Here is a 24,693-nt window from a genome sequence, read left to right on the forward strand (position 1 = left end):
AACCTGAGAAGTGTCACTGCCCACATCTTCAGATTGTCTGCAGTAAAATGCATTTCTCATAAAATGTTTTCTATAAATACAAAATCAAATCAAATCAATTTCCCTACAATGTATCAGGCGCAATCATCTTACGCCATCCTAAGAGCATTAAGACAAACATAATCCAGATAGATTTTGAAAAACGTTTCCTTTTATTACCTACAGAAAAAAAAAAAGATCAAATAAACAGGGGAGACATTAACAGAAGAGACTTTGTAGAAAAACAATCAAACTGATGGGATTCAAAGTATTAAAGTAGTAATATTTGCATTGAGTACAATCTATTAATTTTTTTAATCCAACGTCTGCATGTGAAGCAGAAACGCCTGCTCAGTTGAAACAAACATGTAACTTTCATTCTTTTGGACATCACCTGAACACAATTCCGAAGTGTTTAAAAAAGATTGTTCAAACTTTTCAGATGGTGGAACATGATTCATTGGACACCGCTGACGGTTCAGAAAGTGTGCAGCGCTGTCACTGCGGAGCGGCAGAAACTAAAAGGTCCACTCTTTGGTGAACTGCACTCTGTGATCTGGGTGTGAAACGGCATCTGGCAGAGCTGTCTTCTGCCAACTCGTGCGTGAAGCAGAGGAGAGATCTGACCTGTGTTCACTTTGTATTGTACCAAGTGTTTTTTTCTAAGACAGCAGAAACTAAAAACACAAAACTATTAACAAGAAAAATCTGAAACACAGTTTGGTTCTTATTGTGGATTTTCTTTCTCATCCTGTAGTAGTCCGTTTACAAATGTACAAAAGGTGTTGTTGTTTTTTTTTAATTGTATTTTTTATAAAGCTAACTTAACATAGCTTCTAAGTTCACTAGCCGCTCTTCATTCCAGTTAGCAATATGGAGTTATTCATTCTCAGCACTTTGCACACTGTGTAAAGCCGAAGGCATAAAAGCTGGCACAGCTAACAATGACTGGCAAACAGAGACGGCGTTGGCTCCTCAGCGACCTATATGATAGTAGGTGGTTTTTAATGGTGATCTTTACGTTTCTGTTACTATACTGCCTTCCCCATTGGTAGAAAAGTGCTGTTAAACCTGACAGAACATTATCTATTGCTAAAATACAGATAATAATGTGCAGCATGGAAAGAACAAAAAAAGAGAAAGCAAGATTGTTAAGTTTTAAGCAGCCAGTAAAAAAGAAAAAAGAAAAAAGAAAAGAAAAGAAAAGAAAAAAAAAAAAGAGAGAGAGCCATAAATACAGGCAAGAGAACGTCAAGTTCCGTCTACGACCAGTGTAATCCATAACAGGACAAAGACTCAGCAGCAGTCTCTCTCTTTATTGTTTGGATACTTCCTCGTGTGTGTGTGTGTGCGTGTGTGTGTGTGTGTGTGTGTGTGTGTGTGTGTGTGTGTGTGTAGGGAGGCCTGCGGGATTCATGACGAGAGGCTGCAGGCACGGTGCCGCCACAGGCTCCTGCAGACATGAATGTTTACTGGATGTTTCCAAGTCCAGGGCCTTCAAACCTAATTTCACCTCTCACAACATCAGGGGTGTGCATCCTCTAGGATGAGAGCCATGGGTGGGAGAGGCACTGGGCTGCGGTGGCCCTCCTTTCAGGCACCAGTTCCAGCATGGGCTGCAGGAAGCTGCTGAACGAGTGGGCCTCCTCTTTGGACCACTCGTACTTTTCTACCAAGACGTCAAACAGACCCCAGGGCTTCAGCTTGGTGATGTGACGGAGATCGCCTGGGAGAAGACACATCAGAACTATCAATTACACGGCTGAATCCTTCGGCTGCACTTTTGGGCGGTACGTCTCACTGTCAGACCAAAAGGTTTCTATGTTCATCAATACGTCCGTGTACACCGGTGTAATGGCTCATGTCCTGTGTGTTATACATCTGTAGACACAACTTAAAGAGAATTTTTAGTCTTCCAGTCTATTTTTCTCCATTTTATGCATGTAACTAGTCTTTATGTTTCTGGCCAAAACACAGGTCAACACAGCACCTGAATGTAGCGTTGCCCCGGTATGACTTTCAGGTGTGTCACAGCTCAGCCGTCAGTACATTAAACTCACACACTGATGTCAGCATCCCGAACTGGAAAAGATGGGAGCCGGGATGTGGAAAATTATTTCAACATTTCATCATTTTACGATTGATGTTTAAACAATCACAGGTTGTTTGTTGGGCATTAAAGTTATGAACGGAACACTTTGATTATTACATTACATTACATTTCATTTAGCTGACGCTTTTATCCAAAGCGACTTACAACACACCGATGGTACACCATCGGGAGCAATTTAGGGTTCAGTGTCTTGCTCGAGGACACTTAGGCATGTGGACAGGAGGAGCTGGGGATCGAACCATCAACCTTCCAATTAGTGTGCAACCCACTCTACCGACTGAGCCACAGCCTCCAGCCTCGATCTGTGTGGAGGGATTCTTGAAGATGTTTGATGCGATTCCTCCTTTGGAGACACTCCATATCTGTCGCAAACTGGACATCTATCCTCAAGGACAACCTCACGTTCATTTCATTTTTAAGATTTCCAAAGTTATCGCGCACAGATTTTAATTACTTGGGTGGTGGGTGGAGATGGTGATATTATCAGTTTCGTTTTCTCCGCAGCATCTGTGTGTGTGCGTGTGGCGCCAAGGCAGTCGAGGAAGAAAGAAGCCGCAACGCGCAGGCGAGCATCTCCTTTCGTTGCATTTTTTTTTGTATACCGATAATAAGCACAGTATAATAACCATCAATGTTAATACCTCGGTTTACCATGATACCGGTGTACCGCTGCAACTCTACCTCAACGCCTCCTTTGTAGACATACAGGCGGCGCACTCGCTGCCGCTTCGACAGTGTTAGGCTGCTACATAGTAATAAAAATGATGTCGTGTCTAATGTTATGTGAGCATAACATCACCACACCGTAGGCCGACAGAAGTCCACTGCACCGCCGCTGTGAACTTGAAATAGCTTCACTGAATTAAATTAGCAGATTCTGTCCTCGTACCGAGGAGATGGCCGTTCCCTCGAGCTGTCAGGTGTTCAGCCTGAAATAGTAACTTTTGCACCAAATACCTGAGCATATTTTTAAGGATGAACTGGATTGAAGAGGAGCAGACAGCTGGTGGCGGGCGGGTGTGTTTACCTTTCTTGGTGAAAAACTCCTTGGAGTATTTGCCTGCCAAGATCAGCTTCCGAGGGACTTTACCCAACAGCTCGATGATCAGCGCTATGTGATCTGCAGGGAGGCAGAGAAACACAAACACAGATGATGGAGCAGCACGGGAAACTGACTTGAAGAAAAAACGGGCAGAATTGAATCATTTCTACCTTCATAAGTTAAAATATATGCACAAAATATATTCAAATAAGGTTCAAGGGAAAAAGAAGTAGATTTCAAGTGTCACAAGTTCTCTATACAATTTAAAGTCTACACACCCTCAAATAAATCTGGTATACACACGTATTTTAGTTTGTGTTTTGTGATGGAATTGTCCTCTAGCTGAAGTCTGATGTTTCGGTGACACTAACCTTCATCTCTGGAGTAGTCTTCTCCAGAGTGCGGCTCAAACAGATAATCTCCAGTAGCAAGTTCGAAGGCCTGAGGAAGCAAGTGCAACACATACGGACCTCAAAACCAGTGCATGGGTGGGTTTTATACAAAAGTAGAGCTAATGAGAAAGCAGCATAATAAGTCCATGAAGTCGTGACTTCATTTTCCCTTAACAACAGTGGGGGTCACATTTGCTGTTTTGTGTGAATTTAAAGGGACGTTGTGGAGGTTTTTTTTCTGGAAGTGTTCGTATTAGTTTTAAATGAACATGTGTTTGTGTTTCTTCCCATGAGCATGTGTACAACCCTCCAACTGCACACCTTAACGTTGGGATGACATTATACAGCTTTCTGCTGGCTACAGAGGACAGTAACAGTTGTAATAAGTAAATATAAATTAACTGATAAAGGAGGAGACATGTTTGTATGACCTTCAAGATACACACTTTTTGTAATTTAACATTGAAAGCTGCTCCAAAGAGTACTTTAGAAAGTTTAATTAACTTTTTTTTATTTTTTTCAACAGCATGGTATCAGTTCATGTTTGTGTTACCATGCAGGCCGTGCTCCAGATGTCTGCCGGCGTGCTGTAGCCGGTTCCTATCAGCACCTCGAGAGAACGGTACTGCCGCGTCTGGATGTCATCTGTAAAATGTTTATTCTGTCAAAAAAAAAAAAAAAAAAAAAAAAGGAGAACTTGTAAATACCGGGACACACGATGAGAGAGAGGAAAAAAAAAAAAAAGAAGTTTGGTTGGTGTTTATAAAGTAAAAAAAAAAAAATCAGATTTACGGTGCAGAGAAGCACAAAACAAAAACTCTTCAAGTTCCCAATAAGAGTTTTTCATTGAAAAGAAAAAGGGCAAACATATTTTTACTCACCACCCAGCAGGCGTTGCCGAGGTCAGCGATCTTCACCTGCAGCTTCTCAGCATTGAGAGGCTCCAGGGGGTTTACTAACAAACTGCCTGATGCTCCTGTTAAACGGGACAAATAAGGGAGACATGGACACTTGAGGATGCAAAGTAGAAAGAAAAAAAAAGCACAATAGATCCGACTGGCATTTTGTCCTCCAGGGCGGTCTCTCCTCACCACGCCCCCTTCTGGGGGAAAACATTACAGCAACGGAGAATCAGAGGAAGTTTAGGCTTTTCTCCAAACTTCTGCTTTAAACTAACCAGAGCCACCTATGCCAAAGAGTTGTTGTGTAGATCAAATCAAACTCTTTTTTATCTATCCAACGTGTTCTATGGCCGGCAGAGTGGAACTATGACCCCCAGACATGGTGGTCTGATCCGGTGGTTTACAGCAGATTGGTTTTGTAACGCTATTTTACATTAAAGTCCACAGAGTCGTTTGTTTTCCCCCAAAAGGTGGCAGGGACGTTTCTAAAAGCCAAAGGTCCCAGACGTGCCGGTGTGATCTTTGGATAGTTAGGATTTTCAAAGATGGGAGAGGACCAGGAGGATCTGGGTCATCTCAGCAGCCGGGAGTGAGTTGATTTAAGCTCCCAGGCTCACATGAACCTTAACAACTTTTTACAAGCCAGCTTGTGGATTGTGACTTCAACTGGTTTATTGGAAGGCACCAAAATATTTTCAACAGATGTCATTTCATATCCAGAGAAACAGAGCTTACTTTATATCAGTCAGTCAGTTTAAGTCTCACAAACTATTCTCACTTCCAAAAGAGCAAATCAGGGTTTCCTTTTTTTAAACTTACCATTCTGGCTTTCATCTTCTTCATTCCCTCTTTTCGTCTCCCCTTGAGTGTCGACCTCCTCTTTGTGTCCCTGCTTCAGCTCCACGGTGACAGAGTCCGGGCTGATGGAGGCGGGGTGTTGCTGTGGGTCGGCGTCCTTGTGTGATCCGTTGCAGGTCGGAGGCTCATCCGTGTTACATAACGTGTCGCAGGTCTCCGTGTTGTTTTCGGGATGGTTTGCGTTCTGCAGGTCCTCCTGTTCCTCCTCTTCCTCTGTCGTCTGCTTGGTCTCCTCTTCCTCTGTCGTCTGCTTGGTCTCCTCTTCCTCTGTCGTCTGCTTGGTCTCCTCTTCCTCTGTCGTCTGCTTGGTCTCCTCTTCCTCTGTCGTCTGCTTGGTCTCCTCTTCCTCTGTCGACTGTTTGGTCTCCTGTACCTCTGGACTGGTCTCGCTCTCTGGTTTGGAGCTGTGGCTGTTGCAGTTGACGTCCACATTGTTGTCCGGCTTGGCCGCGTCCTCTCTCCGCTCCTTTACCTTCGGCATCTGCTGGGGCTGCTCGTCCGGAGTCGCGTCTAGAACAAAAGGAGGTTTTTTTACAACTCTGTTAAATTGAACTCCAAATGAAAGATACACTTCCTGCTCATTTCATTTTATGAAGTATTCACCTGTGTTACTCTGGTTAGCGATGTCTTGCAGTGTGGCGGACGTGGAGAGGGTAACTGAGGAAGTTGTGTCTTCAGTGGTCTCTGTTGTCTCCTCGTCATCTTCCTCCTCTCCACCATCAGGTACCGCTCCGCCCTCCATCTCCTGGATCCTCTTCTCCAGCAGCTCCGCCTGCTTCTTTTGCTTCTTCTTCATCTTCTTCTTTTTGTTCTTGGACATTTTGGCCATCTGGGGAGAGAAGACAAGAAGAGAGTTTGTATTCTGACTCAAACTGTATTTTGTACCAAGACCACATCAACAACAACAACAACAACAACAACAACAACAAAAAAACAGAACTTACTTGTTTGGGTGCTGGCGCTGTACTCACTGTAGGAAACAGGAAATATCAGAGGATTATGTAGTTGAATGACATCCATTGCTTCTCTATAATTAGTATTCTGCTCGGGTGGCTGCGTTGATGCACACCAAACTGTACCAATAGACTGTCTCTGCGGCAGCATCCGGCTCAGCGGGAGTCACACGCTCCTCTAAGCAGGCGGGTAATTTCCATATCCAATCCAGTGGTGACTCATAGTGACACACGGCTAAGCTCCCGTCTTATATTAGAAACATCCACACGCTTTAAAGTCAAAACACTTGAGTTTCTGAACACTTACATCACATACATGGGATTGAATCCCAGAGCTGGAAAATCATTCTATTCCCAATTTATGTCTGGTTGGTGCCACATGACAACAATCTTAAAAATAAAGTCCAATCAAAAACATTAGTTGGTCAAATTACCTGTTTCTGGAGTGAAGGTTTGTTTTTTAGTGGCAATAATTGATGAAAGTGGCTCAAAGTTGTCGTGAACCCACCAAATAAACAAATAACGCCAATCAAAAACTGTAAAACGTTGGACCTGCTGACAAATCTATACAGCGAACCACTCCGTTGTCAGCAACATGTCGATCAAACCACAAAACCTGTGAGCAGACTGAGTGAGGTTGTGACCTGCAGAGCCCGAGGGAGGTGCAGCGCCAGTCTTCTGCCACTGCGTTGCTTCGGCGGCCATCTTCTTGATGTAGGGCTCGTTGACAGTCAGCAGAATGTTCTCCGGTTTGATGTCCGTGTGGATGATCTTACATTTGGTGTGGAGGTAGGCCAAACCCTGCAGAACCTGCGGTGCAAAAAAGCCAGAGTGGCAACATGAAGGATGTGGATACATGACATCCTGCCTGCTCTGTAATAAACAAGCACCTCTGTCACGTCACACACAGCTGCTTTTATTAGCAGTCAACCAAAGAAAGAAAGACTGTTTCTGTGTGGCTGTACAGTACCTGTTGTATGATGCTTTTAACACAGGGGAGAGGCAGGCCTTGATAATTTGACTTAATGATCCACTTCAGAAGGTGGTAGCCCAGTACCTCAAATACCATACACACATCTGGAAAAACAAGGTCAAGGACTGATAACGTTCTTAAATTACATTTATTCTGAGTTTACTCCGCCTGCAGTGAAGCTGATACCTGCACACACATAAAAAAACATACATCACATTTTGGTTATCAACAAGACAAGGTCAAACCCTAGAATATGGCTGCACTGTGTATGAAACACTAGAGGGCTTATGCTTTGAAACAAAGTTTTAATTTGAAACGGATATAAGAAGTCGCTAATAATGCAACTTTATCACGCACTGAGTTACATAAATTCTTGTTTATGAGGCTGGTCCTGCTGTTGAGGTCCAGGCCCCCCAAAAAAATTCTCCATCTACTGCTTGGCAGCTTTTGTTAAAAGAGAAGTTTCTGAGCTGGCTTAAAATTTAATTTCAGTTTCCAGAGGATGTCGGTGCAGGTTGCCTGAACACCCAGCTGTAGATTAGATAGTGCGGGAGAGAGAGGGACGGAGTGAGTGCTGCTCCATCAGGGACTGTGAACCACAAAAAGCTGAGCAGACTAACTGGCACTCAAACTGTATCTGTTCACTGCGGTTTGCATTCAAACCCAATAATCTCAGCAGAACTTCGGCTAAAATGTCCTTATCGTTAAAAAGACAAATGTTTCCTTCAAGCACCACAACATAGAAGAGCTAAATTAACGTTTTGCAGTCTAAGCCTCGAGTGTTCAGCACTAATGTAGCAATTTGGCCTGAAATGAGTGTAATCATGATGCCCGATCCGTCAAACTGAGACTGCAACACTAGGGGAGAGGAAATGGAAGGATCCTGAGCAATTAAGCTGATGCATTTATAATGCTCACTTTGTTGTCAAAATGACAGCCGCAGAAAAGCTTCTTCCGTGCTACAGGACAGTCCATTCACTTTTGCATTATTTGATGCAGTAAAATTTATTTTTTTTGCTCAGTTTATAAACCAGATTTTGCTCTGAAACTGGATCGAAACTGCATAAATGTTACAAGATGTTTCTTTCTCATTTGAGGATACGAGTTCCATTCATGCCAGAAATTTTGAAGTCGTCCAGCATCTGCACCACTTTCTCTCTGTTAGGGTCACTGGGATCTGTGTTTCTCACCTTGAACAAACAGACAGTGAAATATTAGGAGATGTGAGAACTGAAAAATATAACTGGTGCATGAGCCAGAGTGAAAGTGTCGGAGTGCCTTACAGATTTGAGCAGCTTGATCTCGTCCAGAGCCGTCTCGGTGTAATGTTCAGCACTTTTCACAACCTTCATGGCCACAAAGCGTTTCTCCCTGGAAAAGACATGGGCAAAAATCAGCAAAGGAACACGTTACAATCACAAGAGCTTATTTAAAATATGCATGAATTAATCCTGTAGTAACATCAAACCTCAGAATGCCTACCCAGGTCTTTATTCAAACAGTTTTATTTCTATTGGTTCCATTGAACAAGTAAATGTCCTCTAAACTATGAGCAAACATAAATGCAGCTCATAAAATGTAATTTACAGAAAAAAACTAATTCATTACAAGTCTATACAAATATTAATTAATTAAAATTGTCAGTTGATAGTAAAGTATTTGGCCCAGTTCTGAACAGGTCCGTTGTTAATGTGATGAACTACACCTGAATCTTTCAAGAAAAACAGACGAGAAGCAGCCGCAAGAATCAAAAGGGTAGAAACTGAAAGACTGTCGATCGACTCATCTGTTGCCTTTGTGTTGACAAAACGTCTGCCTGATATCTGCAGACAGCGAGCTAAAGCGAACGACCCGGAAGGGGCGGACTGAAAAAAAAGCAGCAATACACACGCTTCACTCAACTTCCACCGTGTGTGCAGCGTCTTTTCTCAGAGAATACATTCAGAAGATAGACGAGCCAGAATCAGCGAGCCATCACGAGTCATGACCGTCTCGTAAACGGCACCCGGTCCACACGGGCAGCGACGACGCCCGTTACGCTTTCTGGGTCTGCTGTGACCCAAGGCAGCAAGTATATCCAGCCATCATCACCGTTTCCCTTTTACTTAAAATAACCCACATTTATTTGATGTTTCCACATCACGCAGTTCCAACTGAGCCACTTACAACAAGCATCCACTGCACACACAAAGCATGCAGTGCAGATTCACACGTTTACTGGGAAAAGGCGAAAGTAAATCTCAGGATTTGGATCCTTAACATGAATATCACAAATACTTTTAAAAATCTGTTTTGCGAAACACACCTGCTGCCTGTTGACTGAATATTTTGCCAAACCGAAAACTCAAAAAGACTTATGTTTTATCATTTAAAATTTCCTCCATCTTGTAATATTTTGCTTAACTTGTAGTAAATACCTTTTACATTTTGTTATCTAATGCAATGAAACACATAAATGTTATTCAGTATTCTTATGCATATAACTAATAACTATTGTACACAGCTGCTAGGGCGGAAATTCCTGGCAATTTCAGTGAAATATCTTTTCTTTTTTTTTTCCCACGCATGCACAAAGCACATATTAACTACTGGCAGAGACCCAGATGCTATTTTGGACCTTTCTCTTTTGGAAGTATTACAGTATTTAGAAAGCACTCTTCACTGAAACGTAGCAGCAGCTGTGTCTTGATAAAATCCAGTCATGACCTCTGCAGATCTGCATGTGCAAATCTCCGCGTCGCAGTTTCACATGGATGAGTTGAGGAGGCGACTTACTGGATGTCCCAGGCCAGCCACACGGTGGAGAAGTGCCCCCAGCCCAGCTTACGGATCACATGGTACCGCCCGTTGAACAGATCTCCGATCTTCACATGGTGATATCCACCTGACCAAAGACAATTAACATATTCAAATTATGATTATACATGTAAAAATTAAGGGTGAAAGATAATTAATATCAACAGCACAATATATAGCTCCAATTTACAGATGGTCAGTCCTGTCTGTGTGGGAAGAACAGGAAGGGGTGTCGTTCATGCTTTGCTCCTACAGGAACTTGTGATCCTGCCTGACGTGGAGGGTGTTTGTTCCTGCAGTCAAGAGTGATCTCCTTTGTTTTGTCAACATTTTTTGACAGCTTGTTGGTGCCACGGGTCAGTTCGCTTCCTCTCTGTAAGCTGAGTCATTATTTTCACTGATGTCACTGGACGCAGCCCTGAGGGGGTCACCTGTTCTCAGAGTGAAGATGATGGAAATGCTATTTTTTTTTCAAACCTGATTTGACTGGTGTTCTGCGCTTTAAGGAAGTCCAGAATCAAGGTGCAGAGTGGGATGTGTCAACCGACCGGATCACGTTTATGCACCAAGGTGTTGAGGAACGATTTTATAGAAGGCTGGAGTCAATGAAAAACATCCGAAAATAACTGTTCTGACGTTTTGCAGTTGTTCAAGGCTCAAGGGAAGCACCAATGATACAGGATCATCAGTAGAGATGTTTGTGTGATATACAGAATGGAACAGGTTGAATGTCAGAAAGACCAGATATTATGTGCACGTGATTTAAGAAGCACTTCATCTTGATGTAACTACCAGGGAGATGATGTTCAGGGACAACACTGGCAGCTTCTGGTACAGCTTGAGAGCCTGGCTCAGAGAGGTGTTACATATGTTGTCAGGACCTGCAGCTTCTTCTGGATGTCAGCTGGCTCGAGATTGAGTACTTAAGCGTTTAGAAAACGTGCTCAACCCGCACAAAAGACATCCACTTCCATCTGTGTATTATCTAAAATACATACCAGTGCTGATAAAAATAATTCAGTTATGCACCTACAATATAGCCTCTGTTTTACTAGACACTTAAATGCACACATCTGACATCTGAAGAACAAGTGTGAATGAGAGAGGTCCAACCTCTGCAGTAGTCGTTGGGGTCCTCCTGCTCGTCGTCATCAGAGCCAAGGATCTCCTCATCCTGCTCTGGGAGGGGGGAGTCCGCCTGACCCGGCTGAGAGCCCCCTCCACGACCATGAGGCTCTGGCCTGAGTGGGGGAAAAGAAACAAAGATGGGGATGGTAAGGAAGGGAAGAAATCCAAAAAGACAGGAACAGGAATAGCAGGGAGGAGGGAGACGCAGGGGAAGGAACGGGCCAAACACGTTGTCAGTTTGGCTCCCAGAGAGGCGGAATAATAATGTGGCACCAAGAGGAAGACGTTTACATTTGAGAACATTTTATCAAAAAGCTTACAGCATGGTTTCATCCTTGCAGGTTAATGGTACAGCGCAAATTATTATTTCACCAGAAGTGCAAGCTAAGCAAAGACGAGGAGAATGTTCAATATGTGATGACTGTGGTGACACAACAGGCGAGTAAGCACAAAGGGGCAAAAAAGAAAGCAGCAAGAAATAACAGTTTTTAAGCAGTGAAAACGTGGGAGAAGTCACAATGTTCTCAATGTATCAATACTAATATTGAAACCAGATTTCAGGGCAGTTTCACCTGGACATTAATATTGAAGATATGTATATCACTGATACAGGATTACTGACATGCCATTGGTAAACACTAATCTTTGATGTCATGTTAAGGTCCAAAGGACACAAATAACTTTCTAACAAGCTAATTCATCAGAGAGTAAGCTTGGTGTCAGTTTCAAAGAAAAGAAAACGTTTTGTAAACAGGTAAAAAATGTCTGAGCCCTTTGACAAATATTTCTTCCATAACAAGTCTAATAAGAGCACCCTCATTATTTAGTCACTCTTGGAAGGAATCAGCACTTTGGGTAAACTGATTAAAATGACATACGAGTAAACACTGCATTTTAAAAAGGCTCCAAAATGTGTGTTTAAAACATACACGCATGCGGTTGCATTTGTCTTCACAGGTGACCTTCACAGAAACACTGCGGTACTATAAAGTGGATCAGAACAGATATGTGGCCTGGTTAGCAGAGCTGCTGCAGAGCGGCACTCAAATTGTTTCTCAACTCTCCTCCTCTCCAACATGAGAATCAAAGGTCTTTTTTAGCTGCTATACATTTAAAAAAGAAAAAGAAGCTAAATTTGTGAGTTATTTTTTCCCAAATCTACTTGAACTTTCCATATTTTTTGTCACTTTTATTTTTTACTATTTTTTTGTTTGTATCCATGTATTACGTCAACTTTTTTCTGATACGCTGTATGAAGACAAAATATATCTCTTCAACATGTTCCCTTTAACTCTGCTCCTGCTTTGAAGTTTTAATGAGCATAATTACTTACTTCCAACTGTGACAAATATCTCAATTAAAGCACATTTGTGGAGTGAAATTCAAATGAAATCATAACAGCATAAATGATGAAGACAGCGTAAATGAAAGAATAAGAAGTCATTTTTAAGCTTAAGAGTCTGTTATTGGGAGCAGAAGAAGAGAAGACCGCTACGAAGGCTGCAGGATGACCACAAAACCAAACAGTATTAAAAAAATGAAGCTCCTTCGACCAAGGCCTAATATCATTAAACATTCATTTTATTGTTGAATAACTAATGTTGATTCCACAATGCTTAAATGAGCAGGTTGTGTTGTGTGAATGTGAACATGGTGGAATAAAATATTAAAAGCAATCCTCCAGTTGTTCACACAGGACAGTTTGTTGGAGAGTAACGGAGACCATGTTTGTTTCCATTAAAACACCACACACACAGGATTCAAGATGGAACTCAAACAAGAAAACCAAGAGAGAGAAAAGGTGCAGCATTTAACTGCAAAATGTTCTCCAGAGGAAAGCATCCAGCTGATCTTGCTGCAGAAACCATTAACTGGGAACTCTCCATTGGCAGTTTGTTTGTAGAATACACCATGAAAGACAAACGGAGTCAAATTATTGTAACACATCAGTGCCTCGACATTGTTTTTATGATCTGACAAGGTAACTTGTTTCTGGATAAACTGGAGTTGGTTTGCTACAGTAACTGTAACTGGTGCTGTCCAAGGTGCTGAAAGAAAAAACTGAACTGTTGATGTTGTAGAGATTTTTCTTTATATGCTCACCTATATATGTTTTTCTTGATATTTATACACTGATCTATATCTATATAATCTAGTTTGATTCAATATTAATCTTTGAATGTTAGTTAATAGGCGTATTGATTTTGTGTAGTTCATAGTATAAAGTGCCGGATTGTGTGTCAGTCACAGGTCAGTGAGCGTGATGTCAGTGGGTCACTCAAACATGACAAGAGCCTCTGTGCTATTACACAGGAAACCAGCAGATGATGATCGGAAGCGTGCATTTTCGATTATAGTGGATATAGTTCATGAAAGATTTATGATAAACATGTGTTGGGTTAATTAGACTCATGATGGCCATGTGAAGGCACGTTACTGCCAGAGTAACTCAGCAATAGAAACGATGAGATCCGAATGGTTTATAAAGACAGTGCCTGACAATTTCACTTCAGTTGCTCTCATGAGATCACTCGGTTTAATGAGACCCTTGATTTTCAATAAATCTATATCGCATCAGACTCCGAAGACTCCGTGTTTGATTGGGAAGACTGCGAGTGGTGTGAAGGCACCAGGCCAGTTGGGCCCCAGCGAAGAATTTCCACCACAATGTCTCTCAACAAATCTACCGACTGAGTAACAAACATATCACCAATAAATAACATAGATACAGGCTGATCGGTGTGATTGGAAAAATACCACAAAGAAGCAGACACACATCATTCCCACGAGTTCTGGTCTGGACAGATGCACCAGTCATCAGGTAGTCCGTCCACTCACTGGATGACCATTGAGGCCACAGTTACATCTCTGGCTTAAAGTGTCACCGTGACTTCCAGCAGACACTTTCTTGTAGACTCTTTTTTTGGGCTTCGTAGCAATTGTTTCAAAATTTATTCATTTATATATTTATAATAAAAAATTATATTCATAATAATAATAATAATAATGTTTCAAGCTTTAGAACTGGTAATGTTAAAAAATTGAAAGCGGCTGGAGCCAGAGTCATATTTTGTTGTGGTTGCAAAATTATAGTGAAAACCTTTTTAATATACTTATAGCTTTATCAAAACAGGCAAAAAAGACATGTTTGGGTTGTTGTTTGTAACATGTATTTCATGTTTCAAAAACTTATGTAAAGCCTCCATTACATACAAAAACTGAAAACATTCAGGAATAAATGAAAGACTAAAAATATGAGCAACCAATCCTGCACATACAAGAGGAGAGAATCACAAAAAACTAAGAAAAATGAGTCCTTACAATTAGGTGCTGTGTTTCTGCTGATGGCTGATCATGACATACAGTAGAAGGAAGGAAGATCAGCCAACAGCTTTCAGCCTGCAGACAGGTGTTTACCTGCAACACTGTTTTCTTCACACCATTTCAAGCCTCATGTGAACATACAAATTGTACGTACATGTAACATCTGAGAAAATCTTTCATGAGAACTTGTCTAACACTCAAGGATACTTTTTCAGAGCCATTTACAAAGCACATTTGTGCTTCACATTAGAATACAATGTATGCTAACGTCTACAGATCTGTGAACATCCAAATAGAACAACAACACTACTGGCCTGCTGATGTATCAGTCTGGCTCATGTGTGTAGGTGGCAAAAGAAAAAAAAAACTGATGCAAAAAGATTGAATTATTATTCATTCTGTTCAGTTCACATATTCACCCATCTGCTGTGAGATTTCCTCCTGAAAAGGTGTCACTGAAGTGGGCACACTCACATTTTTCCATTCGCTCAGACTGTTTTCAACCTAGATGTGTTTTGCTCACCCAACATTTGACTGATTTATATAAACCAAAAAACAAAACTGTGATTTTAGGTATGAAAATCATAATATTTTTCCCTTCCCCCTATCTTTCTCAAGGTTCTAGTGTCATTGTGGCTTCCACAAGTTTTGCACATAATTGCAAGAACATAACCAACAGTGAAACAGCGCTACAACAGTGAAAGACAGTTCTCCATTCGCCTTCCTGCTTGCTGTGTCCACAATACTTAAACACACTTTGGAGGATCTACACGTTCAATAATAAAAAGAAAAAGAGGGCTTAAAAAGCAGGATAAGAACTGGCAAAATTGTAAGAAAAAGAAGGGATCATTGACATTTATAAAGATAACTTTCACTGAGTGTTGGCTATTTTTGAGAGAATGGCAGATATACTGTATATGAATAGGATGCCATACTTGTTCATAAATAAAACCACACCAGTGCATTTTTATTGGCTGTAAAATGAACTGAATGTTCATGTTTATGGGATGACTAAAACTAAAAATGTTCAGTTTCTGTCAAGTAAAATTCATTCGAACATATGAGGGATTAAAAAAAAAAAAAAAAAAATACGACACATGGACCTTCGATCCCAGGACTCAGTCTTGAACTAAAAATAGCTGTGAACATTCGAACAGGAGAGACAGATGGAAGTTGGACAATGTCTCCGTGGAAAAAGAGAAATATGGAAAAATGGAGCAGGTATACATGTCAACAGGATGAGGAACACAGGATGAGCCACGCCATCGGCAACAGTCACACATCTGATGCTAAAAGACAGCAGATGATCGTGTTTTTCAAGATCGTGCATGCAAGTATCTTTTCCTCATTGTGTTACATGGAAAGTTCGACGGAGACATTTCAATGCCCTCAGATTATCATTAAAAACAAAAATCAGGATGTTTCAAGGACTTCTGCAACACCAGAAACACCTGGACCCGTCTCAAGATATCCTGCAGCTGCCAACACACATACACACACATCCTCCTCTTACCTGCAGGATGCACGAATGCCCATGGGACGTGATGCAGAGGAGGACCGGAGAGGAGAAAGTGCAGGTGTTAGAGAGCCACTCACTCCATCCGCCAGGAGGAGAAAAAAAACAAAGAAAAGGGATTCAGGAGAGGGAGTGGGATGAAGAGAGTGAAAAGTAGAGTGGTGGAGGAGGAGGAAAAAGCGATCAGTGCGGATAACTGAAAAGAAGAGATTATAAAAGGAATGAGCTGGCGAACAAAATGAGAAGACGGGAAAGAGGATGAAGCGGAGCGGAGTGGGGGGAGACGAGCGTGGAGAGGAGGAATGTGGAGGCTGTGCTGCAGGCTGAGTCTGCGAGCGCAGAGCACCGCTGCACACGCGCTGACTCTCGCTCACTTTCCCTCTCACACATTCACTGCCTCTCTCGCTCACTCCCCGTCTGACCGACAACTCTCCTTGGCTGTCGTCAGCCTCTGGCCCGGCCCCTCTTCTCTGACAGCTGCGAGTTGATTGGGCGATGCAGCCCAGCACTGCATTGCAGGTGAGGGACGACATAAGCCCCCCTGCGTCCTCTCTCTCTCTCTCCTCATCAAACCAAAACAACTCCATTCCTCTTTCCCCTCTCCGTCTGTCCATCATCATCATCACCCTCATCTCATATGTCTGCCTTTCCAGCAACGTTTCACTCATGTTTTTTCTTTTGTTTTTTCTGCACTGAAACAATGATGCTACAGTTTATTGTGCCCTCATCAAGAGTGACGAGTCTTTGCAGGGCAGGATCTTCGAACTGTGAGATGACCCACGTCATGTGCTTCTGGGTCACAATCTTAAATTTAAAACGGATCAATCAGCCGGGAAACAACAACTAGAAGGAGTTCCTTGATGCTGCTTTATTTCACAAGCTCATTTCATGCTCAAAACAATTCACACGCCTGATTATTACGGTCAAACATGAATCAAAAACTACAGAAACTCTGAAAAACAAGGCTCCACTATTTATTTATTTTTAAATAAAAGTGAAAGATGTTTGTTTTTTTGTTGTTTGTTTTTCAACCTCTACTAATTCCCTAACAAACTAATCAAGCTGCACATTACAGAAGCTTCTAACAGCCCAAATGTTTGACCGCCCTTTCAACCAAATTACTGACATGCCACTCAAGGCTTCATGCGTACAGTGATTCATTACTTAGTCCTAAATGTTTGATTTGGCCTCAGTACTTGGAGTTTGTGATGGCTGCATGTGATCTTAGACTGAACTTCTCCTTTTATTTTTTTCTCCATTAGTGACTTAGTGATATAATCTCCTCCACTGATTACATTCCGTTATTTTGCTGATTACGTAGAGCTTGATTTTTGATTTGATAAATGAGCCACGCTCTGTTAATATGAGAGTTTAACACGCCCTTATTCAGAGTCAGTGATTATGTGGATCAAATGCTGATCGGAGTGCTCATCAGTCCATGTTTTCGTCAGTGAGATTAATGAAGTGAATATTATTACTAAGTCTGTGTTACCAAAGACATCCAAGACAGAAAATTAGATACAACAACCGAATAACAACTAAAAATCAAAAGGAATGCAGCTCACCTCCATTCGGTTTATGTGTGGGAGCTTCTGATTGGTATAAATGGAGTTGAAAGAATACAAATTGCAAGTTGTGCCTGCAAGAAACCCAACAAAGGATTTTCTGAACGTCTCTCACCTCGACAGATAAACAACACCTGTGCACCCAATGATCTGTTGTGCAGGTTCAAACATCATCTGATGAACTTAAGCCCCTTTTACACTGCTTTTTTTAGTTTTCTGTTGGGCAAAAGTTGTGGTATCACCTCCATCAAGGTTTCACAGGTGACGTGAAAGCAGCACAGACCACTGATTGGTCAGAGAGAAATGATCGCAATCACGACACCGGACATCCTGCACAGATCTGCTATTGTTTCATAGCTGGGCTAAGATAGCGGACACAATCTTTTATATTCACCGGACCGTTCAATTAATGGAAAGTTGAAAAAGCACACTACGGTCAATTGAGGCGGTGCTGACGTTCCTCTGTTTGATTACCAACATCATCCTCCATTGTTATTGTGTGTGTCGAGTTCAAGTTTGTGACATCATTCATAGTAAAGACGCCGCATTGAGGGAGTACTATCAGCGGTGGAACAAGAAACCTAGAAAAGTACCTGGTACCAAAACTAGTAGCGCTGAGTCGAGAAGGAATCAAAAGTGGAAAAGGGGCTTTCGAGAACTACTTGGTTACTTATGATAAATTAGTTCCATTTATCTGCTTTAGTCTCAGAGTCGTGGGATTGTGGAAGCTGACTCACTATCACAGTTCACTGGGACATCTGAATACAGCAGAGCCACTGTTAATGTAACATCTGTGTTTCTCTTACCGTAACAAGGCAAAATGATGTGATAACGTTTATCTAGTTACAGTTACCTGCCCGGTAACTTCCGTCGGTGACAGAGACTGAAATTAAGTACTTTAAGTATCTTTTCACGGGATCACCTGCTAAACTCAAGCTCTTCATCTGAGGCCTCACACTAGTCCAACAACAACAACAATAAACCCACTGCGCAAATTCAAAACTGGTAAATCTTTATACCTTTTCATTAGCTGATGCTGAACCTGTTTTGCATACAAAGAGCCTTACAAATGATCTCTTTAACTGCGGCCTGCAGCACATTACCCAATGAGCGAGAGCGATTGTGCTTCAGAGGGCTGAAATCTAATGCAGAACCACAACCACTTGACATCACCAACGCTCCCGAGCACACATCTGACATGACAGAGTGTGTCAGCGTCTCCTGCTTTCTCCTGGCTGTATTGTTTCCACCCATCCAGGCCGATCAGATCTCTCTGGAGCAAAATAAACAAGGACACAGAGGAAGAAAGAGCTCTTGGGGGTTGGAGATTGGGCAAAAAGTTTCCTATCCCTGCTCCCCTCCCTCCAAATTAAATCAATGCAAAGTGCCTGGGCAGCAGAATCAAACGGCAGCGCTAGGTAACTGTCCTGAGGGGCTGTGGGTGCAATGCACACAGTGCAAATGAGGTGGTGCAGCGTGTTCACTTTAGCACTCTAACACCTACTGAAGGCACACAAGTGCCGTGAAAGATGCTTTTTAACCTCCTTCAATTCCCTTTATTACATATTCAAATAAACTGTCATGCTCTGTTTGTGCTTTGTGAATTAAGGTGTCTTAAATAGTGACTGCGTTTTACATCACAAGCAGTTTCATTTATAAGAAGGCTGCCAAGCAGAGTGCATGCCATAACAAGAGACAGGCAAACCTACAGTACCAGTTCAACCACTGAAGGTTTTCTTAGTTCACAGAATAAATATCTTTGTAAAAACAGCTTAAAGGCCAACATTTCCACAGCCTGACGTGACCCGGCTCTCCACTACAATCAGCACACATTTATATACATCTGCCACTGACAAGAGGGGAAGAAAGTGTAGTGGTTAAGCAGCAGTGAGAGGACAAAGAGCAAGAGGGAGAAATAGAGGGACACAGAGCTGTAGAGGGCTGCAGATGATAAAAGATTTGATGGGTTATGTAATGAACTGCAGCTATTGCTGGAAGAAAAGAGGGAGCGATGAAAGCGAAATACAACAGAGAGCTGCGGTGCTGCTGGTAAACACTCTGCAACACTGGCTATTCCTGTTCAGTCACCCTAGTGCACATGCTGTCCTAAAATTATGTCGGAGCCACAGAAAGTTACAGATACAAGTGGTTTCATGTCTGAGGTGACGCAAAACAAACCTGATGGTGCACATCAAAAATAGAATGTAAACAATGGAGTGATGAGCTCTTGGAAAAACTGGAGGCACAAATCCACCCGGGGAAGTTTCTGTTCTCAGACGCCTCGCACACACACAACAGATTGCATGTGCTCCTTAATAAATCAAAAAAAAAAAATACAAAAGGATCAGCCCATCAGTAAATCAGGCAAGCTCTGTGTAAACTGGCATCAAACAGACACACATTAAAACACGACTAGCCCGACTCCCATCGTCCCAGTAGATCAGACCTGAGCCAAGTCGGACTTTTGCATCTCTTTCCTTGGTTACACACAAACACGCACGCACGCACGAGAATTGGAGCATCACTCACTTGCATGTGAGACCGCTGGCAAGCTTCACCACAGCTGTATTGATGGAGAAGATCCAGTCCAGGAGCCACATGACCAAGACACTAACCTAAAGCTGTGTACACCCGGCTTTGATAGACTAAAACGAGCACTACGTCTCTTCAGACCAGGGCAGCGGTGACCTGCGACCGGGTCTGTGCTGCTGTCCCTCGGCTCTCCCACTGTACTGTGGCTGCTGTGTCCTCTGAGCACAGGAGCACAACAGAGCGACTGAGACAAGAGAGTGGGAGGGAAGGAGCACGATGGGTGTAAGGGTAAGTGAGAGAGAGACTGACTTACTTGATGGTTATTGATAGAGATGAGGCATTTTTCAATAGAAAACTACTGCACTGCATCACTGTGTTACATAAAATGTTGTAATGTGGTGTAAAATGTCAATCATGACCACACAGGAGCATTTGTTGAGCAGGAAGATCATCCTAAAGGGTCCATGTTAGTATAGAAATGTGTTCATTCATATTTTGGAGTAATATACTGCGTCTATAATCTGCATAGTCAGAGCTGCTTAAACAGTGAGGTCATCGTCTCCAAGGGAGCAGCAGCAGTGGCACACAGCACAATTAGGATACTTTAAAACCCTTGTTGCCCCAACTTGCATCATAAATCGCAGTTCTTCTCTGAGAGACAAACATCTGACCACAAAGACATAATACACACATCTTAAAATGGCCATAATTATGCTTGGAAATCAGAGGGTTATTACTGTCAGTTATTTTACCAAAATGTGAAGTACAAATACAATAAATCCTCTAATATTCCAACTGCGATTCTTCTCTCGTATTTCTATTCCACGTTGTTGTGAAGCACCACAGGTTTTAAGCTGTGTGAAATAAACATTATGATGATGATGATGATGATGATGAAGACCCCTGACCTGATATATTGCATTTGAGAAGTGGTCAATTATTACAACGGCATGAATGCAACAAATGCATGTTGCTCCAGATAGAGACACATAATCTGATGAGGAAATTGAACTGAGTGATTGAGAAGCATCAGGCTCTAACTGTTTGTGCTCAAAATACTGAGCAAAAGTTGAAACTCAGTCATACGTGGGAAAATGTTACAGTCTGAACACTCAGTTCGCAAGTATATCTTCCACAGTTCAGCAGCACACTACAGATTTAAGTAGGATATATTTTCTATTGGATATTTTTACTGCTTCCAGTAAAACGTTAGGGGAGTAGGCAGCCCTTTGATGTGGCCCAGGACACATTCACTTAAACACTGCTAATACAATGAGGTCATATAAAGCCCAGTACAACGCCGAATGTGGTCTCAGCCGATGGGATCTGAATGCATCGTGGGTGCACTCACACTTTGAGCAGTCCACTTGTGATTAGATTCACACTTTTGCAAGAAAATGCCAGGTGTGATCAGGACACGCAAACAAAGTACACGAACGAAGCAGTGGTTGACGAGCTACTCCAATAAAATGACTGTTTTTACTGCTTTGAATTAATCATGAAAGATATACCAGTGCAGTTCCCTGTTGAAAAGGAGTGCCTGATGACAAGGTGGAGCGTTGAAAATATTCTAAATATAGCATCCACTTTAACTGGGCTTTCTTTAAGGTGGCTAAAATACATTGCCGTGGTGAATCTAACCACAGCAGTACAGCTGCCTGTGTTCTCCAAGCTGGGGAGGTGTCGACCCCAATCAACTGCAGGTTTTACTCTCACCATGGATAAGTACCTGTCAGGACGTCCCTGCGGCTCCCTGAAAAGCCTCCAGGTTGTTCAGAGCTCTGCTGCGAGAGTGCTGACAGGCGGTGACAAGACAGAGCATATTCCCCCCCATTTTAGCTTCCCGACATCAGCTTCCTGTTAAACTGAGAATACAATTTAAAATTCTGCTCCTGACATATATAAAGCTCTTTATACTAAAGAAATTTTAGTTTTCTGTCATCCCGACAGAACGCTTCACTCTCAGACTGCAGGATTCGTTTTCACGGGTTTCTAGGAGAAAACCGGGAGGCAGAGACTTTAGTTACCAGGCCGGTGGAACAAGCTCCATGTTTGAGAGGCAAACACGCTCCATTATTTTAAGCTTAAAACAAATAAAAACAAATAAGGAGTGTTTAAAGTGTCCTTGAACCATCCCTTCACTATGCTCTCCATGTAATTTTCACTACTACATGCTGTAAACATTTCTTTAAACACTGACATTTTGTCCATATTAATATTTAATATTGCTAATTTAGGCAGTTGTCGGTCACCCTGTTCACTGAGATTGTAAAGTGGATAGGTAAGTCCCTTAATTATATATGTTTTTGTTTTAATATTTCCTTGACAGTATTTTTGTGTTTGCACTTTTTTGTTGATATATGAATGTGTTCTTTGTGGTTGTGAAGAGTATGTTCCACGTAGATTATGCACACGTGAATAAAATAAATTGAATTGAATAGAACCCCACTTCAAAAACACTGAACTATACCTTTAATGTGCTTTAAATGGCTTCCTTACCATCCATAAACACTTTTTTATTATTATTATTATTATGTAAAACTGTTACACTGTAATGCTAAAGGTACTAAAATCCTCATTGCAAAAACAAATAGGAACAAAGTTTGCAGCCAGGTCGTCCTGGTCTGTGTTTCTAACGCAGAGTAAAGTAGCTCATGACCTGAAAACAAGCAAGCAGGAGGTTCTTTTCTTTGACTTACTTTTTGCCTGGTTTCCTGGGCCTTGTCCTCTTCTTCCTTGCTTGCATCGCGAGTACTAACAAAGTAGAGAAAACAGTTTAATACAACAACACGACGCAGGACCGTGCGGGTGTTTTGTTGTTTATCCTGACGCGGTGCTGCTGCTCAGAGCCGATAGCCATGATGTGATACCACAGAAAGGGTACCCGCAGGTGTACAAATTTAAAATGTAAAATAAAACAAAACTCGTACTTGCAGTCTACATTAGCAGCTAAAGTGGCTAACAGGTTACTTGGCAGGTACAGGTCAGTCTAACAGTCCGTAAACCGGCCCTGGCGGTGCGGTGCGGTGCGCTTTCCCAGAAAAGACGCATTTTAAGTTAGCTGCTAGCATCAACTTGCCGCTTTTCACTGTTAACATCACCCATTTGTTCATTATCACACGGAGCGAGGCTTATTGTGTCTTGGTGACAAATTGTCTTTGGCACATTTTTTTTTACTCTCATCTGGATAAAAGTTGTGCCGCACACTTTGTCTTCGTTTTGATGCTATCTCCATGCTACAGCTAGCATGCCGTTAACACACATACACACACAGCGCAGCGCATGGTCCGCGTTTACTTTTTAGCAATTGTTACGTGGCTTGTTATGACTTTGGTTGTTATCGTCCTTATAACGAGTAGCTGGTCGGATAAACGTCCACAAGAAAAGCGTGTGCGTTGCAAGTATTCTGCGTAAAAAGCGTTTAAGTTTGGTTAGCCACGTTACCTTTTCTTTCCATGCTGGTAACCAGTCAAGGGATAAGATGCGTTCAATGACTGTTGGAAATGACGCAACTCTAAAGTGCGCGAAAATGAGCGAGCAGAGTGAATGAGCTGCAGGGGGCAGCGCGTGAAGAGAATAAGCTCATATAGTGTTTAATGTATTTGCAATTTTTTTGGTCGAATACATTTCACCAGTTTCTCATTCGCTGTTTCGTTGCCACAACAAAGAAAACCTCACACATTTACTAAACATATATTATAGTTATTTTTGACATGTATTACCTTGTTATTTACAGTCATGTCTCTTAAAGGATGGTCTCTCTCTTGTTTTTAATACTAGTTTAAGTTTTTGTTAAATCTGATTCATTGTTCAATGGGTCCCTTCCATGAAACAATACAACCAGGAAAACATTTGATTATAAAGTTGATCATTTTGTTGCATTTTATACCCGGTTTTATATAAAGGGACAGAAGATTGTTTCCAGTTTTGGGGCTTTTTCTGTAATATTTTACTCTTGCTGAGATATTGGTTCTTTTGAACATTTATTGAAATGAAACAATGTGAGAAGTTTAGAGAGGAAAATCACTACTTGGTGGAGCTGTTAACAACTCATAGACAACTGAAATGTTACCCCGATAACACTTTTTTGTTGGACGTCAGAGGCCAAACAGGTTGGAAATCTTTAACAATATGTTGTATTCTAAAAGCTTGTTATTTTGTCAAATAGTCTCTTCTTAAAAGTAACAAAGGCTGTGAAATAAATGTAGTGAAAAAGATAGTACAATATTTCCCTCTGAAATGTAGCGGAGTGGAAGTATATAGTAGCATTGAAAGTACATGTAGCACAAAATTGCTGGCGACTTATGCACAGTGCATTTTGTAACTATTTGATTTGCAAAAACATGTAGTCACACACACTCTTGCTTTTAGTCACGGTGACTAAAAATTTTGTCACAAGCATACATTTTCAAATTTTTTTACTTACTGTGCGTATTTTATTGAATTTTCATTCATCTTGTAGAAATAAATAAGACCCATGTCTAATTAGAAGAGAGAGCCCACCAGAGTGCTGAGTGCATCAGAGAAAAGCATCAAAGCAGCCTTCTCTGTGGAGAAGTGAGCCAGCAGTCTGTTTTACAT

At 41.8% G+C, this 24,693-nt stretch overlaps 1 protein-coding gene across 3 annotated transcripts; it reads right to left on the minus strand.

The window, feature by feature from the left end:
* Positions 1 to 168: 168 nt before the first annotated feature.
* Positions 169 to 23,600, minus strand: srpk1b (SRSF protein kinase 1b). Of its 3 annotated transcripts, XM_069157392.1 has the most exons (16): positions 23,557 to 23,600; positions 22,812 to 22,866; positions 11,161 to 11,288; positions 10,027 to 10,135; positions 8,535 to 8,622; positions 8,354 to 8,441; positions 7,249 to 7,355; positions 6,923 to 7,088; positions 6,270 to 6,295; positions 5,929 to 6,154; positions 5,287 to 5,835; positions 4,447 to 4,541; positions 4,119 to 4,226; positions 3,545 to 3,614; positions 3,159 to 3,251; positions 169 to 1,744 (listed from the first exon to the last, which is right to left on the minus strand). In XM_069157392.1, exons 1-16 carry the CDS (start codon positions 23,567 to 23,569, stop codon positions 1,560 to 1,562), a joined length of 2,106 nt encoding a protein of 701 aa, XP_069013493.1. In that variant the 5' UTR covers positions 23,570 to 23,600; the 3' UTR covers positions 169 to 1,559. The 3 variants fall into 3 exon arrangements, with proteins under 3 accessions (XP_069013493.1, XP_069013483.1, XP_069013473.1); XM_069157382.1 differs by lacking the exons at positions 22,812 to 22,866; positions 23,557 to 23,600 and adding an exon at positions 20,110 to 20,573; XM_069157372.1 differs by lacking the exons at positions 22,812 to 22,866; positions 23,557 to 23,600 and adding an exon at positions 16,013 to 19,651.
* Positions 23,601 to 24,693: the final 1,093 nt, after the last annotated feature.

This window comes from Embiotoca jacksoni, unplaced genomic scaffold (assembly GCF_022577435.1).
Source record: "Embiotoca jacksoni isolate LCO1_2020_lvr unplaced genomic scaffold, fEmbJac1.0.p SCAF_1, whole genome shotgun sequence".
Taxonomy (NCBI): domain Eukaryota; kingdom Metazoa; phylum Chordata; class Actinopteri; family Embiotocidae; genus Embiotoca; species Embiotoca jacksoni.

What these genes read in the sequence shown, in the direction of transcription:
- srpk1b (XM_069157372.1), bottom strand. Translation starts at nt 16,683, where the DNA reads ATGAGTGAAACGTTGCTGGAAAGGCAGACATATGAGATGAGGGTGATG. An exon ending in CAGCGCCAGCACCCAAACAA is followed by an intron (nt 6,155 to 6,269) that starts GTAAGTTCTGTT and finishes TTCTCTCCCCAG; the next exon opens with ATGGCCAAAATGTCCAAGAA. An exon ending in AGAAGATGAAAGCCAGAATG is followed by an intron (nt 4,542 to 5,286) that starts GTAAGTTTAAAA and finishes CCCGTTTAACAG; the next exon opens with GAGCATCAGGCAGTTTGTTA.